Genomic DNA, 18,485 nt, shown 5'->3' with positions numbered 1-18,485 from the left:
AATCTAGACTTGAAAATAAAATGAAGGGTAGGCTTCACTATGCTGCAAAACTGCTATAAGGATAAGGTCATGTGAATTGATAACCAATTATGGTGTGTTGATGTATTTTTGTGTCGTTCATGTCATTAGGAGATACTCATGTGTGACTTCAGGTGCACATATGTGCATCCATTCAACAAAGGTTGAGATTCTTGACCAAATAAGGGCCTAATGAAAAATATTCTGTCCATATTGAACATGTCAGGTGTCTGTGCTCCAACCCACCAGACAACAGCCCTAGGGCTGCAGATCACCACTGAAGAGGGAGTCTGCAAAAGCCTCTATTTCTCTGCTTCCACTCAATCTCAAGCCCTTTTAAGGCCAATAAATACATCTAAAGTAAAACTCAGCCTTGGACTGACTTTCTTTAAAGAAGAGAATTTCTTCTAGAGTGTAGTTAGCTTTGAAAAGTGACTCTTGAAAGAGTAGCTTCTTGTTAAAAAAATTTTTCTCTCTCTGTTGTCACAAGTTATACCAACTTTCTTATAAAAACAATAGTTTTTACTCCAGTATTCCTGTTCAGAACACCCCTTCAGTCTGTGAAATGTCTTGCTTTTGGTGAAATAATTATATGTGTGGGCTAATCTCAGTGCTCATTACATGCTTTTATGAGTTTATTTCTCAGGCTTTAAAATAACTCCCCTTTCTGGTAAAAGATATAATGGGGACCTCATCAAGTTGTTACCCAGGGCAAGGCCTCAAGGAAGAAACCCAAAGTGAACTTTGGAATCCAGATGTGATTCCAAGTTGGGATTATGAAAATTTTTAGATTTTAACTTATAAAAGCTGTGCTGACTATGTCAGATAAGGGACCACTGTGAGGAATATGAAATCCCTGCTCTTTTCAGTCACTTTTCAAAGCTGAACCTATGCTTTACTGCTGTAATTTTCAAATCTAGTTAGCACTGTTCTCCCACTGAGAGAAAAAGAAAGAGGCCATCTCTGAATGTTTGTAGAGAGGTTGAAAACTTGACCATTGAGCCACACAAGTGACCTCCTCTCTTGAGTAAAACTGGGGAAGCCTAGCAACAGCACAGGCAATTCTGGATAAATTAAGACAAAGACTTTCAGAAAGGTTTACTAAAGGATAGTCATTCAGCCTCTTGGAAAAAAACCCCTGCACTTTACAGGAAAGGAAATTTAATAAGAGATATGTTCTCTAGTGTACAAGTGGGATCTTGTTTCACAGGGCCTATTCATCTATGGGGGGATGAATTTCTCTCCCTGTGCAGTGAATAAAGGAAGAGACACATAATTGAAACTAATTCTACTTCTTTGTTTTTCTCACATTGATTTTCCTCTGTGACATGTTGCTGACAAGCTTTTGGATGACAGGGTTTTTTTCAGACATTATCCTTCTCCAGGCTGACAAATCTAGATGTTCAAGTTGCAGGATGTCTTGCTATTCTCAATAGAAACATTTTTAAAGCTCACCTCGTAAAATATTTTTGGCTTCCATTATGATATGTCTTCAGGGGAGTAATCACCTGCCTGAAACATAATTTTTAATATAAGTTTTCTTCATAATATGGTACAATGTTCCATTAGAATATTGGAAAGTCAGTTCTGCTAATGTGGTGCTCTGGTATGAGTGCTGGACTTGGCTGTGAGTCCCTGGCCTGAGTTTCAAAGGGTGTTTAACTCATTGGTGCCCAGTGCAGCTGCTAAGAGGCTTTCTGCTGACCAGGAAGCCCATCTGATTTAACAGAAGTGGGATGGACAGCCCCTCTGCTGCTTTATGGCAGCTGCCCAAATCATAAATTGATGCTGCAAGAGAAAAGAGCACCAGTGTTCCCTGTCCTGGAATGCACTGAAGCAAAACTATATCAGGAATGAAGTTACTTTCAGTGGCTCTGCTCTAAGTGAAAAAATAGGAAAAATATTGTTGACAAGAAAACTATATGGAGAACCTTCAGACTGCTCTTGATAGATGTGTGTAGATTTCAAAATCACCACGACACCTGCATATTTTAGTCTCATTTTGAGAAGTATCCCCAGTTAGAGAAGCATTTAAGTTATAAGACCACACTAGGCTGTTTCCTAATTTGAGATCTTACAGACTCATTCTGTTTAAAATTTGCATAAAATGGTTTGGTTTACTCAGCTTATCAGTGGTTTGTGTCATTGTTTTGGTTTGGCTTTTGCCTTCCACAAGGAATGAAAGATATTTCTTTGGGTATTGCCCTGGAATGATTTATTCTGAATTTCATTTTGAGTCATCCAATGAATTAATCAAATTGTTCCATTAAGATATCAGTTTAAGAAAGGCTCACAAGACATGCAAATACATTCCTGTGTAAGTAGATAATTCTAGTTACAGAAGTTTTGAGAACAAATGCAAAAGTGGGTATTAAGAATCATGATAAATTTTAGGCTAAGTCTACAGACCATTTTAATCAGTGCCAGGAATGTCAGGAGCACAAGCTTAACATAATTTATCACTAACATTAACTAAGTTCCCAATTTGCAACAGCATTGTACCACAGTTACAACAGTTTAAATAATAGCTTTTCAGCATCACTCCATTCTGCTTGAGACTAAAAAGGAAATTATTTGCTGTACTATAATGCAAAATGCCTGAATGTTGTTTCAAAGCTGAACATAGTCTCTGCTTTGAGTCATGGAGAGCCAAATTCTATTCTCTTGTATCAGCACAATGAAGTCTAAACAAAGAAAATGTGCAAAGTCACGAAATAAAAGATTTATCTATATATAGAGAGTATAAATAATAAATGTATATATATGCAGTGGGTTTATAACTTTTGTACATGTAATGCCATATGGCACTACCCCATATGTATGTTTATACATAAATAATGTCATATTTGCACATATATAGGTGCATTTCTATTTGCATATTTGCTTTTAGTACAGAGACATCTTACATATCACATGTAAATAACTTTATGCGGCATGCAATATATATTCAGGTTAATGAAATCTATATATTAAATACAAAACACAATGTGTAATTAATAAATAAATCATGCATGTTTGCAACTGTGTTTGCTTTTACTTACATACATCTTTAATACATTCACTCTTAAAATGCCAATAACTCTGTTTATTTCAAAAAGTTCATTACTAACCTTCTCAGTTTTTCAGTTACTTTTTCAAGTTCCTCCTGAGCACGTCTCAATTCTATTTCAAGATACTGACGTGTAGAGTCAAACTCTGTTTCAAGCATTTCCAGCTTATGGGTAGTGTACGATAGGCGCTTTCGTAATTCCCCCTTCTGTTCTTGCAAAGTGCTAGAAAAACAAAGACCACAGCTGTAGAATTTAGCTGCTCTCAAAAAGCTTTTCATGATCCACTCTTTGACCATTTCCCTAGAGTATAGCTTGGCCTCCAGCCAGAAAAGTGTGGTTCATTTGTTTACTGCACTTTGAAAGTCTTCTGATTCAGACAGCTGACTATCTTCCATCTGTCCTTTCTGGTGCATTTGTTGCTACTATCTCATTAGCCAGAATGGAATATGTTGTGGAAGAATCTTCATTAAAATACAAAACACAGTTTAGAGTTTGGTTTCACACAGGACCTTCCATTTAAGATTATCTTACCATACTATGACTGAAGCAGCAGGTCTCTATAGAGCAGCAACAATAAATTATGCAAAAATATTTCCTTGACTAAAATCCAAATTAAAATTCTGTGGAGGAAGAAATTTTTGTCGTATTTGATTCCTTTTTTGAGACCTTATTGTTCAGCATTTCATCTGGAGAATGGTAATTAATAATATAACAATTTTAAGGTTGTAGATCTTTCCCATTTTCCCCCACTTATTTGGGAGCCAAGTCTTTCCAGACTCAGGTGTAATCCCGAATTTTTCACAGTTCTTTCAGCACTTATGCCCTGATTGTAAACTATCTTCAGCTACAGTCTTACACAAAACAAAGCAGGAGACTCAGGAGAGCCACTTGGCATATGCCTTCTTATCTGCACAATGGAGTTTTTTGTATCTCTGTCTATTTAGTTTGCAAGCTCTTCAGTCTTCCAGCATGCTTGCCAGTTGAACAGCAGGATGGGATTCCTGCCAGAGCTGGGATCACTGGAGATGACTGGAACTTGGTTCATACACTGCAACCTCATTGTGGAGCTGATCCCTTGGCTCCAAGAGGGACCTCTGAGGCACTGTGGAACTGGGGTCTGCCAGCACCCAGACACAAAGTGCTGCCACGGGATGCACTGTGAATTGCCTCGCTTTTTCTTTTTTTTTTTTTTGTTTTAATCATATGGTAAAAATAGTTCTTCATAAATGAATGGCAAATCTCGATTCCCTTTGATGTCAAGTGAGTGCTGCCATCAGCTGCAGTGGAATAATGTTTTGGGTCTTTAATTAGACAAGAGAGTTGGGAACAACATGTCAGTCTTCAAGGAACACTTATCTGAGCTGTCTGCAGCGTGACTGGCTGCTCCTCTACAAGCTGTGATAGGAGCTCAGTAAGTTAATGCAAAAGCCTCACAATTGCTGCCTGCTTGATCCATGCAGCTCTGAGCTAGGAAACAGCCCAATGTTTGCCAACACAGCGCTCTATTTCAGCTGCACATATTGCGTGGTCGCAGTTATACTTAGATTACCACTTGTGGTTAAATTCCCTTAAAATATTATACTCTAATTCAGACATTTAATGCAGCTCCACTTAATATAACCATTTAATTTTTGTATTTCACTTGGTGAATTAAACTCTGAAGTTACCTAGGGAGCTGAGAACCCATGGTGCTCATTTCTACATGTTCTCATTGATAATGTGGCTCCATCATACCACCTTTCACTTGCTCTGCTTCTGGCCTGTTCCTGCTACTCCTCTGCTCATCTTGGGAAACAAGAGTGGTCACTTTTAAATCCTGTAGCCTGGAAACTCAGATTTTCTTCTGTAAAGTGGCAGCTACAGTGTCAAAACTGCTTAGAGTGAAAAGATATATGATCTCAAGTCTTCTGTTGGTCTAAAAATCCAACTGCTAGGATTTGTACAAGAAAACAGACTGCAGGTCCTCCAGCTATGATTTTGGATAAAAATGCCCAGGCTGAGGCTGCTGAAAAGTGCAGTTAATGCAAGTTAAGCCAGATCAGGGAAGGTTAGAGCATCCTGCTGCACTGGGAAGTTTTGAACGTAGGGAGTGCAACCTTTGTGAGGAAGAGGAGGTGTTGGAGTACAAATATAATGGTAATGCCAGGAATGTGTAAGTTAGTAATAGCTGGAGACTGCTTAGTAAAAGAGAAAAAAGGGGAAAGTTAATCACCTCCAATAACTTTGTTTTCTGCTTGCTCATATAGGTACTTCTTGCTTTGGGTCTCAGTTGAGATAAGATTAAGCAGGATCAATGAAGTTGCTTCTGCACAGACCAGTGTGCCTAAACCTGTCTATGTGGGGAAATTTGGGGTTAAAAATATGAGTTCTCTATAAAGCTTGATCCTGAAGTGGAAGGCAGTGCTGGTCTGGAATGCCAAAATGTGATTTTAGATTCAGATCTGGACAGTTTGGTAGGTTTTTGCAGGCTGAAGCTTATGCTAGAAGGATAAACTTCCAGCTCACTTTCTCCCTCACTTTGAAGTATTTGAATTCTTGAATTCTTAGCTTTCAGAATGAGATTATTCAATCCATTAAAATCAATGCTATTCTACTGAGGTTTACTGAAACACTCTATATACATGGGCTCTTCCACGTGGTGTTTTGAGTGGTAAACCACAGGTGTAACTTTGCTCAAAAAAAGAAAAAGCTCCACTGATTAAAGCACAACTCAGGCAGCTTCAAAGAGGAAAGCTATTCTCAACCAGCAAACCAAAATTCTGAAAAGATCTACTCATTTCCACCCATGCTGGAAAGATGGGGTGACATTTTTGAACTCTCCCAAACCTAGGAAAATCCCTCTCACTGTGTATTTTGAGTCATCTGATGCATGTTAAAACAGCTGGTTGTTTTTAAGAGGATATATAATTACTTTTAGATAGGAATTAGTTCCTGATTTATGATGGTATTATTTAAGATACAATAGTAGATGCATAACAGTGAGACCTTATTAAAACACAAGTTATTAGATGGAAAGGCAAGAATTTTAGAAGGAAAGAAATTCTGACACGAATATGCTGAGTGGCAAAAAACTTACAGTGACTTTTATGGAAGAAGAAAAAAGAGAGAAAATACCCCAGTTGAGAAAGTGTTAAACCATCTGCTTTAATACCCATCTTGAGTCAAGCAAGTTCTGGAAAGAGAGCTAACTTTAAGCAATGGCACAACGAAACTTACACTCGTGAACGGCACAACAGGGAAATTTTCCCAAATCTTAGAGTGTAACCATTGAATGGGTACTAATAGCCGTAACACTGAGAGCAGATTTCCCAGGATTCCCAAGATGGCTTTGATTTCTGCATGATTTGATACATTACCAGTTTGAGGTAAGCCCTGTTGTTTTCTCTTGATTTTGGTTCTATATGAACAAGTGTCTAAGAAGCAAAGGCAAAGCAATGAGTGAAACAGCAGAAAGAATTAGAGGATGTAATGTATCAAATCCTGCATCTCTAATAACAGGACGAGAGTTTCAATTTTTGTTTTGTACTAATCTAAGGTACTTAATGAGATTTTTCTTTGTTTTGCTGGGGTTTTTTTTCATATATCATGAAACAGATGTTCTTTCTTTGGAAACCTTCCCTTTACCATTATCTTCCAGTGTTATCACATAATGACACGCTTGGATTCTCATTCCTTATGCTGTGTTGTGTTTTTTGTTCTGGAAATCTGAGTTTTTCATAGGAGGGTTTAATTTTGTTCTGTACCATTGTAAATTTGATAGTGGTAGTTTAATCAGAGTTGAAAATAGGGAAAAGATAAAAAGTCAAAACATGGAGTCACAAAGTCAATCATTTAGCATTTTCCCTTTTCTTCAATCCAACGAACCAACTCCATAAATTAGCTGCATTTTGTTTCTGCTTTTCTCATACCAGTTAATTAGAAAAGTTCATTGCACAATTTTTTAATGCTACTAAATCACTATATTTTGATTAATAATTTATGTCCATGGGGATGGTTGATCCTCATGGTTCTTTACTTTTACATATATGTAAAACTAAGAAAATAATTAAATGGAAAAAAGTACAGCCAGGAGAAAGGACAGGACTTACTTGCAAACAAAAAGTATTCTGGTAGTGCTATGTCTTAGAAAACACAAATCCTGTACTCCATGGTCTTCCTGAAACTCTGACAGCTTTAAGGAGTATGGAACTACAGGGCAGGCTCAAAGGTCCTATAGATTATTTCACCTTTAGCATAAGGGGTTGCCTACTTCTTTTAATGATCTCTAATATTCTGCTCCTATGACAATCAGTGGTCTGCAAGTCATTACCCACTTTGCTTCATTAAAATATTTCTTTAATAACAAGGACAGTAAATACAATATTAACTATTTAGACTGGTGAAAGAAAACCCCTCAAGGGAAGCTATTTTCAAGGTTAATCAAAACAGGTCTTTAAACTTTCCAAAGTGTTGTTTTCACTGATTAGCTCTGTTTATATTCATAAAAAGTATAAAATAGATGAAACATATATTTGCACAGACATTTATGCTCACAAACATTATCTCAGCCTGCAGCTGCTGGTCAGGGTTAATCTGTAGTGCTGGCTGGAGAAGCTCCAGGTGAACACATTCCCACTGGATTTCAGACAATCTGAGATGCCACATGATAAGGGCCTGTTCTGAGGAAGGTGTGCTGGCAAACAAGCAGGTTTGCATTGTACCTGTCTGATCTTCTGCCAGGTCCTCTGCCTGGCAGACGGGCTGATGACAAAGGAGTGCTGGCATGCAAAGCTGGGGCTGCTCAGCTGCCTGGAGGCCAGATGATTTCTGGAGCCTTCTCCCTTCAGTGGCCCACAAAGAGGGTGCTCCCTGAACCTTTACTCCCTAAGAGTGATGTCTGTGGGTCTGCCCCACAGGTGGAGCATTGCAGCAACCCCACATCTCCACCTCACGGGCCAAAGTTCTTCAGCAGCCCTGTCCATGTCTCCCTGCCTCTCCAGGGCTCTGGCTTTAGAGGGTTCTGCAATGTTGTTTAAAACCAGAGCAAACCCTTTTTTCTGAACTGGAGAAATTCTCTCTGAATGGACTGATTATATTCCTTCACACTGCACCTGAAGTGAGTGAAAAAAAAAATGGATTAATGGTTTTGGGAGGGAAATTAACAGTGAAAAGAACGTGAAACAAAGGCAAGATAGATGCCCATGCCATATATACTGAAAAACACCCATGTCAAATATTCTGATTTCTGGCTGGTGAAACAGTCATTTTAATGCAGCTGTGAAATCCTAAGTACAAGCATCTTGTGGGTAAAAAGCCTGTCTTGGGAGAAAGAATGTGTAAGGACGAACTAACCCGGACTGGGTTTTGGATCTCTGAGTTTTGAACATGGCTTTGACAAAGGCTACACCACTCAAGAGAGTCAAGGCAAGACTGAGCTTGCCTACTGCTGGTCAACTCTGGCTCCTGTTCTTAGTCAAGAGCAGGCACCACCAGGATGAAATTAATCTGACCTATTTTAGAAGCCTACTTTTAGATGAGCTGATGCAAATCTGGAAGTCTCCGTTTCCGTTCCTTACAAACGGAATGGAGTCAAGCGTCTCAGACGCAGACAATCACATCTCATCAGATAACTCCCCCTCTTCCTGACTCAGTTCTGTGTATGACATGAGGCAACAGTATTTCCTTTCTTGTTTGCTTAGATGGCGTGGGGGCCCACAAAAATGAACCACTAAATGCTTCTAAATTGTTTATCAGATCTGCTTCATGTCTGTGATGTGTCACATTCTAAAAAAAACCACACTTCATAGGATCAGGAGTTTGGAAGAACTGGGGAAAATTTAAATAATGTACTCTGAACAGAATTTCAAAAATATTGTTCAAAAATATTATTCGAAAATACTGGGTTACTACTCAATGGAGTTGGGCTGCATTGACAGCTTGATCTTGAAACTTCCCAGGAATTTTGGCTCGAGCAGCTCTTGATGACCCATGTCTGGCAGTCTGGATTACCCAGGATTTTTCACTCCAGCTCATCTTTGCTGGACATGACTCTGGAATGGGTCTGCATGTGGTCCAAAGTAGACATGCAGCAAGAAAGGCACCCAAACCCCAGCTTAGGAGGAATAGCTTTGAGATGACAGTTGTGACATTGAATCTGACCCCTCAACAACGTTTTTTCAAATTGTAGTTGTTGGGAAATGAAGTCAAAGCATTTTACAAGTGTTTTCTAGATTAATGAAAGGTTTTTAATGAAGCAGTAATTGGATTTCTATGTTAATCAAGTTTTGATTATGTGTTACATGCTCAGGGTCACTGTTTCAAAAGGTTAATGCCAAAACTATCTTTCTTGTCTGCAGTTTTGGTGTCTAAACTTGCTCTTGCCTTGTCTGATTAGGAGGGGGATGGGATCAAATTACAAAGTCAAGATCCAGAGTCTGAGAATCCAGCTACAGACTTGAAATTGTAAATTTTATTGGGGAAAAAGATTAAATGCTGCAGACTCAGAGTCAAACTAGAAAATCCCAATTTTCTTGCCCTCTTTATTCAGAAGTTTTATTTGTACTTGAAGAAATTTGTTCATGCAAATGTGTATCCACGTTCTGCAATAGGCATTTTCCTGTAAATTCAGGCTCACATAGACTTTGTTCAGCTTGCCTATTTATTTAAAAAAAAAATACCAAGGTCTATCGGGATTTTTTCATTACAGCACATCCACCAAATTTCTCCATTACTTTTGAAGAAATTACTTATATTTGAAACTTTAGAGTATGAACAGTTTGCCTGTCAAATTGCAGGTAGATCTCTCTTTCCTGTAGATATATATACAAACATTTGAAAGATTTTGAGGGAGTTTTTTTGCAAGTATTAAATAATTTGAATTTTCTTTGCAGTACGTGCTTTCAAAATAAACAACCTGAACTGGGTTTGGACTATGAGAAGGAAGGCCTGTACATATGTTTCAGAACAAATGTGTGGGTGATCCAAATCTGGAGCTCAGATAGTTTCCAAATGACTGATGGACACAGAAAACAAGTAACAGAGTCCTTTTCTTAGGTTCCAGGCATTCTGGCAGGATTTAAACCAGAGAAGAGGGACTCTTTATCAGAAAAATTAAAGGGAGTAATTTGGAAGGGAGGTGGGGAAAGGAAGAGATGTTCAGCAGTTGAAGTGCCAAGTGCTGTGGGATTGTTCCTTAGCATGAAAACCTATTTGAGGCAGCTGTAGAGCTCATACAGCTACTTTAAAACAAATATATCACTGGATATTGGAAGGCAACTTTGCTTTGGACATGAGTACCTCATTTTTTCATAATTCACACAATTAAAAATTCAGACCTGACAAGATATATCACATGGTAAATGTGTCTCAACTGTACTGGCTTTATTCATAAGAGGTAGAAAAGAGTGATCTCTCTTCAAAATGAAACTGCATTATACTCTGGTTATAATGACCTGACAGTCCTCCATTGCTGAAGGGTGACCTCAGTAACAAATATCAGAAGCCCACAGACACATCTATCCAACAAGAGCATCCAGTATGAACTCTAATATCAGGTGATTAAGATCAGAAAATTGAGTTATATGTTGACATGCAAAAAACCCTTAGAGGACCATCTGTCAGCACTGAGTTTTCTTAAGTGAATGCCATTATTGTCAGTGAAATGTGACAAGATTTTTAAAATGTACTCATAATAAAGGCATGCAAGTTTTCCTTTATTTAAAAGTGCTATCCATAACCTAAGGCTCTGAATAGGTTGAATAGAAATATCAAAAGTAAAATTTCACCTTTCAGAAATAGACACTAAAGGTATTCTGATTATTTTAAATGAAGTTTTTTCAGCAGGCATTTTTGATTCCCCCAGTGTACTGAAAACTACCAAGGGCAAATGAAAATGAGCCATGACGATCCAGACCTGTGAGTAGGGAGTGTGTAAATGTGCAGGGCACTAAGCAAGGGTGCAGAGCAGCCCTGGAGAAGGAAGAATGTGGGTTTACAAACCAGGATGTGCACTGTCACTGCAAGGGCTGAGCAGTGACTGGAGGGCTGAGCCAGCTCTCTGAGGACTGATTTAATACCTCTGCTAACTTGATTTGGAGCTGGAATCTTCCAAACACGCTTCTGTCTCCTGTTAATGAGATGACCATTTTTGCTTATGAGACACTTCTGAGGTTGAATACCTGAGTATGTGAGAAATGAATGCAGAGCGCAGCAAAACAGCAGGAGCCTTGTGCCCAAATTCAAAGGTGACTAAAGCAGAGGGAAAGAGTGGAAGCAGCAGAAGTTGTTACTATGATCTTTGCCTTCTTCCAAGTTGCCTCCTAGTGCCCCTGTTAGGCTCTCCTTGAAGTGGAAACTAATTGTTTTCAGCTCTGGCTGAAACTCTTAGTAGCAGTGGCTTAAATGCAAACCTTTAGGCTCAGTAAGTGATGCTACAAAAGTTAATAAGTTTTGTCTGTTCAATTTGTTTCCCTGTATTGCTGGAAAATGAAGGGATGGAGAGCTGGAAAATATGGGTCCAAGAGAAGAAAACCAGCATGGGATTCCAGAAGGAATAAATGCTTTCTGGCTTGTTCTCTAGAGGTAGCAAGGACATGTTTATTTTCTTACTATAATGAAGGGCTCTGTTCGTGTTCATGCCCTGCTTCATATTCTCTGCATTATTCAAATGTTGCCTAGTGCTTGGAGAACATCTGAAATGAATCAGCTGGTTAAACTGGGAGAGAAGGAAGGAAACTTCTGGTGTGGCAAACTTCAGACAGCATTTGTGCAGGAGAGCAGAATCAGAATGACCCTGACCCTTCCTAGGGATTAAGGGATCTTCACTGCTTTCTGTCCAGACTCTGCTGATCCCATGAGTCTGGAAGAAGGTTCACCCCTGTAAGAGCTGCTATTTCCTGACTTCCCAGAGGCTGATAAGTTTGCACAAAATGTTTGGGCAGCAGAAATCGTGAGTTGCAGTGTAAAGTTGCAGGGTTCAAAAGGGTAAGAAAACCAGCAGCAAAGGCTGACTGCAACAAATATGATGTAACCCAGGCCAGTGAGGGGGGGGTTGGCGCAGACAGAAAGTTATTTGAAGTTGTTGAGCAGTTGTTGTCTGCTTTTTAATGTCTGTCAGAATCCTACCCGTCTGCATTGCATCTCACCAGGGAATCCAGACTACCAAGAGGTGATAAGAAAGGGGAAAAAAATAGTAAGGTATTGAAAAATTGAGGAAGCAAAATTAGAGGTAGACTTCAATTTGTGATTAGAAAGCTAAAGAGAGCTCTCCAGATGATTAAGCAGGCTGCCTTCAGTTGCAGTAGCTCTCCTTACAGCTTTGAGTGGCCAGCTTCTAGATTGCTTTGGTTTGTAGTCATGGATAAGCACTCCCTCTGGAAATTACTGAGAGCAGCCTGCCACATCAGCTCACAAGCTTATAAAGTTATATTTTAATTGTGTTATTAAACCTTTCTCACTTTTGTTTTTGTCCGTTTATTTCCCCGATTCATCTGGATCAAGCTGTGCTGGAACAGAAGTGTGGTTCCTCCTGAATTGTGCACTTTATGTGTAATAGGAATGTAATGAGAATGGGCGAAGCCCACTGGCCAGAAGCAATTTGAAATTGATCTTACTCTTTCTATTAAAGGACTGAGGTTGGAAGTGTGGTAGGGGAATACTGGAGAAATGTGCTTTAGCAGTAGGGATAGAATTTTGTTCCTATTTTATTTGGTATAAAACACCCAGACACAGGTTAACGGACAGAGGTTATAATCTCTGCTCTCATCTACACTGTTTCCTTCCTTCCCCAATCCTTTTCTCTTTCCTCTGATTTGAAATTCATCTTTGTCTTGCTCAAGGGACTCATTTAGGTGTGTTGGCTTAACACTTTCATCAGAAAGGTTATGCTAAGCAGCTGAAAAAATCAAATATACTCTTCTGGCTCATGAACCAGTCAGGCGGAATTACTACTGGGACTGGAGATGTTATGGCTTTTTTCATTTATGAGCAGTGCATATTACATTATTTGAGCAAATTACTGAATTCTCCTCTTGACTATATCTGTTACAGTTGTGTTCTGATCCTCTTTTGTGACGGAAGTCATGCCAGACAGAAGCTCCTGTTGTGTCTCTATCTTGAATCCACAGGTGCTTGCCTTTAGAACAGTGCCCATCCTTGCCAGATATTACTCCTAAAGAGCCCAGGAGGAAATGCTGCCCCTGCAGACACCTCCAGAGGTGATGGGTGCAGCCAGCTCTGCTGCAGCCTCTGCTCCCTGGCACTTGTCTCCTCACACACAGTCACTCTGTGACATTGCCCAAGTGTCCTGCCAGAGAGGTGAGCCCTGGGCACTTTTCTGGAGACCTTTCTGGCACTACAATAGATCATTGGTTTTTTAACACAGGCAAGCAATTACATTAAATAAATTAGCAATTTGATTTAATAGATTGATTAAATAATACTCCTAAGCCAGGACACACCCAAATTCTCAGCTGTGCACATGTTATTCAGATCCTGAGGGAAACTATTACTACACATAGACTCATGTACAAAGTGTTGAACAATAAGAGCTACTGGCTCGTACCTGAATGAACTTATTTTGCCTGAATATTTCAAGATATTTTTAGTTTTCCTACAATAACAAATGATCCTCAGCTCTTTGATCAACTTGATATTAGCAAAAGAAAAGAAGGAAAGAAAGAGAAAGGAGTTGCCATCTGTCATCTGTGGCTAATTATTTCAAGCCCTACTTTGTTTTATACTGCAGCACACTATTTTGGGACTTGTTAACTGAGAAGTCTTCTACTCTGCAGGAGTATAAATGAGTTCACCTCTAGCAAGTTCCCCATGGCTCAGCATGTTGTGCCATCATTTCACACAACTTCCCTCCCAGCTGAATGTCATAATTTATTAGTTCAGTATTTTATCCTGCTCCCCTGACTGCTCTGGCTTTTCAGCGTAAGACTATGGTTTGTCACCTTTATATTTTGTGGCTGTACAGGAAAGGAGAACAGAGAAAGTTGGAACAGAACTGCATTCCTCCAAAGTCTTGTTACCAGCCCTGCACCTTGACACTGGCTCTTGGGTTGTTTTTGGAGTGAGCCAGCAAATGAAAGATCTCTCTGCAGATTTGGAGGGTCAAATTCAGCCAGCAGGTGTTCATGGAAAAGCTGCTCACACTCTTCCTGTGAAAAGCACTGCACAATGTGCTCCTTCAGAGGGGACCCAGGAGCCCTTTGATTCCACTCCCTGGCAGATGTTGCACCTCAAGGACCTGTACAGAGTGAGGAAGCAGATTCACTACTCCAGATTTCCCAAAAATTCCTCTTGTGCCTTGAGATGTGGATTATATAAACACAGGCCATCATTTTTATGGTTTTTTTTTTTGGCATGTTATGAGTGAACTATAGCATTCTGGGTTAATCAAAACTTAGGTTTTTATTAGAAATCTCTTGCTGATACTGTTACTGCTTTCTCATTAGTTTTTAAAGGTTAAGGTGCATCAGGCTGGATAAAATAGAACCTATCCTCATTTTGTAAATACTGACACTTGTCATACTCACTATTTTTCATTGTACCAAACAAATGTTTGGGATTTTTATTAGTTCTTTCAGTAAGGTGATATTTTTCAATATAACTAGAAAGCAAGTTTCCAGATATTGTTTTACAGTCTGGATATGTTGAAACACTGATATTAAGATCTGAGTTACTTTAGAGGAAAGAAACAAGCCAGCTTTCAGGAAATACAAAAATGTCCCTAAAAATTTAGATCCTTGTGAGCTTTTCAAAAAGCATGTAGGAAAATGAAAATTGTCTTTCAATGGCAATTATTTTTTATTTTTTAATGAAATGGGTAAATGGGTTGAGCTAAAAGTTTGGATTTGTGCATTTTAAGTTGTATTACACTTGAACATAAAAAAAAGCTTACTCTTGTAGAGGACAACATCACAGTTTATTTCATAAGTAAAACTATAAGTAGACTGTGGCTGTAGGAAAAAAATTATATTTCTAGTGAGCCTTATGGAAGGACAACTAAATATCATCCCAAGACTCAGAAATTCCATGTAGACATCCATTTTAAAACAGAATGTAAGATTGAACTCAGTGATTACACCATGGATGTGTGAAGTTCTGCTGATTTTAAAAGACTTCCAAATATTCAACCAAGTTGGAATTAGGGTTGAACATTTTGTAAAAGAGTTTGATATGCCTGGATTGTGTTTCACTTCCCTGGTCATCTCTTGATTTTAGCAAGAACAAGCAGCAGAGCAAAGCTATTTTTGCATTAATATCTTCTAAACCCAGGCAAGAGTAGAGTGTACCTGCAGAATCCCAGGGGAATGAAAAGCAGGAATTCAAACCACTTTTCCAAGATTGCTGGGGTTTTTTTACTACACAGAGTGTACACCGTGTGAAAAAAAAAAATCAAAAAGAATCTCACTTATGTCTTTCTTACACTATCAGCACTCCTTAGATGAAATGTCTCACACATTATCATCTTATATTTAGAGAAAATCAATAGACTGCAGGAACCAATCTGAAGCTTACTCTGTCTTTATTTTTTTAACCTAATCACTTTGTTACTTTGAAATATATTACAGTATTTCATATGTCATTGAAAGGTATAGGACTAGTGAATGAATTTCTTCTACATACCTGCCACTTGAAATAAAGTCAAGCAAAAAGAACAGACAGTGAATTCAGGAGAAAAGTAGAAAATAACTTAAGCAGAATACAGAAAACTGAGTCATTACTTAAACTTATACTACATGCTGCATAGAAATGTAAACCAGAATCAGTCATAACTCCCTCATCCTTTCAGTGTACTGTACCTATAGCATTGAAAAATCCTTAGTTCAGGAGATTCAAGATTAATGTAAACCTGATAAAGGAAAGAGAATATATATATACATACCAGCAATTAAGAAAGGAGGGTGAACTGCCCAGATAACAGCGAAATGTAATGCACCTGCATTGTCAAACTACTCCATCAGAAAAAGAGATTCACTGGTAGCAGGCAGCTGTGGATTTTGCAGCTTCTTAAACAGTTTTCAGGTTTTTGCATGTTAGTAACAATTATTACAGGCTTGGCTGAGGCAAGCATCTAGAGCACTATAACAAACAGGTCTGCTGTTATATCCCTAATCCAGAAAACACAGTGGAGCTGAACAATGAGAGAGCACAGACTAACATGAAGAAATGAAACATTTTTATGGACATCAGAAAGTTAGAAAGAAAGCATAACTCACAAAACATCACTTATTAGTTACCTGTCCCAGAGAGTAGGTGAAGATTTTGCGAGCCTGCCCTGGAGAATTCTAGGTTGCCATAGGCAGGTTGGCACCCAGGAATTTCGTACCCTGTAGCATGAATAGAGGATAAACCATGGCTAGGTATGGCTCATAAGACATAAGAGTGATAACCCTTTGATTTTACAAAGATTTGCTTTGTATCAGAAGGCTATGGCATAATTTGGTACTAATTATTGTTCAGGATATCTTACTTTAAAGCAGTGTTAAAATTACAAAACAAAGTGATGCTACAGCACACATATTTAGTAACTTGGCTGAATTTTGTAGGGCAGAATAAGCATTTACAATTGACCTTTTGATGGCTCTAAATGGGTGCTACTCCATCTATTTCACTGCAGAAGCATTTTGGTCTTAAGATTTGTGAATCAAGCCCTTATATTTTTGCATCTGAAAACATCAGCTTAAACAAATTTGTGCTTCACTGAAAGAGGGTCATCAAAATTTCTTCTGAGCACCATAGTGAGAACATTTTTAACAGTGTTAATTGAATCTGGGCTGAGGTTCAAGTCCTGTATACCAGGTTCTGTGCTCATCTACCAGCAGCAGAACAATAGCTGCAAAACATTTGCTGGGAAAGAAAAGCACAAAGAGAAGCAATCTGAAGTAGCAAGAGAAGCTATGAATAACACACAGCAAAAGCAGATCCTGAGCCCAGGAGAAGGACGAGGCAGGCAAATTAGCAATGAGAACTGTTGCCCAACATTAGCATCAAGCAATGCTGGTAAGATTCACAACAGTCTGTGCAGTCCTTAGTCAAGCAAATCCTCACTGAGGTCAAAGGTGGTTTTTCCTGAGTAAATTCTGAGTAAGGACTACAATACTTGGCCATGCAGAACACCTTATACAGTATTGCTTTATTTATTTTCAATATCAGAAATACAACATAACATTTCTTGAAGGACAAACTCAGTAAAAATCAGTTTTTCCTGACGCAACCATATCTATATTTATGAAGCAGAATCTTTGCATAAACTTTCCCTGTGGTCAGCTATCACTGCACATGCAGAAAATCCTACCCTCCAGTATTATCCATCAATTACCATTGGTTACTGCAAAGTAGGGACCTTCTGGTTAACACATGTAAAGATGAACACACCTTTACATACATGACATATTTCAGGAGGGCTGCAGAGAGCAGCAGAGAATCTTAGTGTTCATGGGAAAGGATAACCCTGCTGAGGCTCTTGCCACTGCTCTAAGTCTGCTTTGGGCTTGGCTTCATGTCAAGGACTGCTGGCAGCAAGATGATGGTCTTTGAGACACCCTGAGGAAAAGCTGTAAGTGAATGCCAGCATGTTATTTAGTTATACCACTGAGCTGTACCTAAGGAAAAAAAAATTAAGTATCTTTTAACTTCTTCCATATTGGACTTGGATTTAGTATGTGAAGACACACAAGGAAGACAAAAAAAAAAGAGGTTAGGTCTTAAGTATTAAGTGTTGTCATCACATGAATTTACAGCAATATCAACTTTGAAATCAAACCAGAGGTGAGAATAAATCTTTGCAATATAACACCTCAGTACTGTTGGTTCTGCAGTGAACTGTCAGTATGACTTTGGATTATACATTTTTAACAGCTTTTTTAATGTTTTCAAACTGTAAATGTCATAATCAATAAGTGTGTACACATTTAATACACACAGTTCTGTAGCACTTAACTGTGCATTTTCATTCTCAGCTATGGATATTAGGAAAACAGTCAGTTGTAGAAAAACAGTTATGGAAATGGTCTTTATCTAGCTCTCCATTTTGTATTCACATACTTTTAGGTACAAAATTGTAAACTACTCCTAAAAATCACCTGAGCAATCTTAATAGGGAAAAAAAAATTCCAATGAAACAAAACAGGAAGTTTAGCCACAGGTTTTTCCAGAATGAGCAGAGGTTTTCCAAGTCAGTACATTTTGCATATTTCTCTGCACTCCACTAAGAAACCCTCTATAGGAGTGCTCTAGTGAAAAACAAAACATTAGGCTCTTCAAGCCTGCAAAATTAATTAAATTTGGGCTCCTGGTGCAAAGAAGCCATTTGAGCACTGAGAAATCTCTGCTGCCTTCATATCCATTACAAGTTTTCCTCCATGTAGTCTTAATCCAATATATCTCACACCTTTTCCTGATATATAGAAAATGGCTTTGCTATAATTA

The 18,485-nt window shown here is 38.6% G+C and overlaps 1 protein-coding gene across 4 annotated transcripts in view; it reads right to left on the bottom strand.

The window, feature by feature from the left end:
- The window catches only part of BEGAIN (brain enriched guanylate kinase associated), a 160,162-nt gene that overhangs the window by 58,367 nt on the left and 83,310 nt on the right, over positions 1-18,485 (bottom strand). For 2 of the 4 annotated variants that reach the window (XM_063159946.1, XM_063159950.1), the window contains 3 exons: positions 16,295-16,384; positions 3,129-3,290; positions 1,474-1,530 (listed from right to left, as the gene is read on the bottom strand). In XM_063159946.1, the coding sequence (XP_063016016.1) occupies positions 1,474-1,530; positions 3,129-3,290; positions 16,295-16,384 (309 nt within the window). The remainder of the gene's footprint in view (positions 1-1,473; positions 1,531-3,128; positions 3,291-16,294; positions 16,385-18,485) is intronic. The other 2 variants (XM_063159947.1, XM_063159949.1) reach the window with 2 other exon arrangements.

Source organism: Melospiza melodia, chromosome 6, assembly GCF_035770615.1.
Source record: "Melospiza melodia melodia isolate bMelMel2 chromosome 6, bMelMel2.pri, whole genome shotgun sequence".
NCBI lineage: Eukaryota > Metazoa > Chordata > Aves > Passeriformes > Passerellidae > Melospiza > Melospiza melodia.
This window is presented reverse-complemented; position numbering and strand designations above follow the sequence as displayed.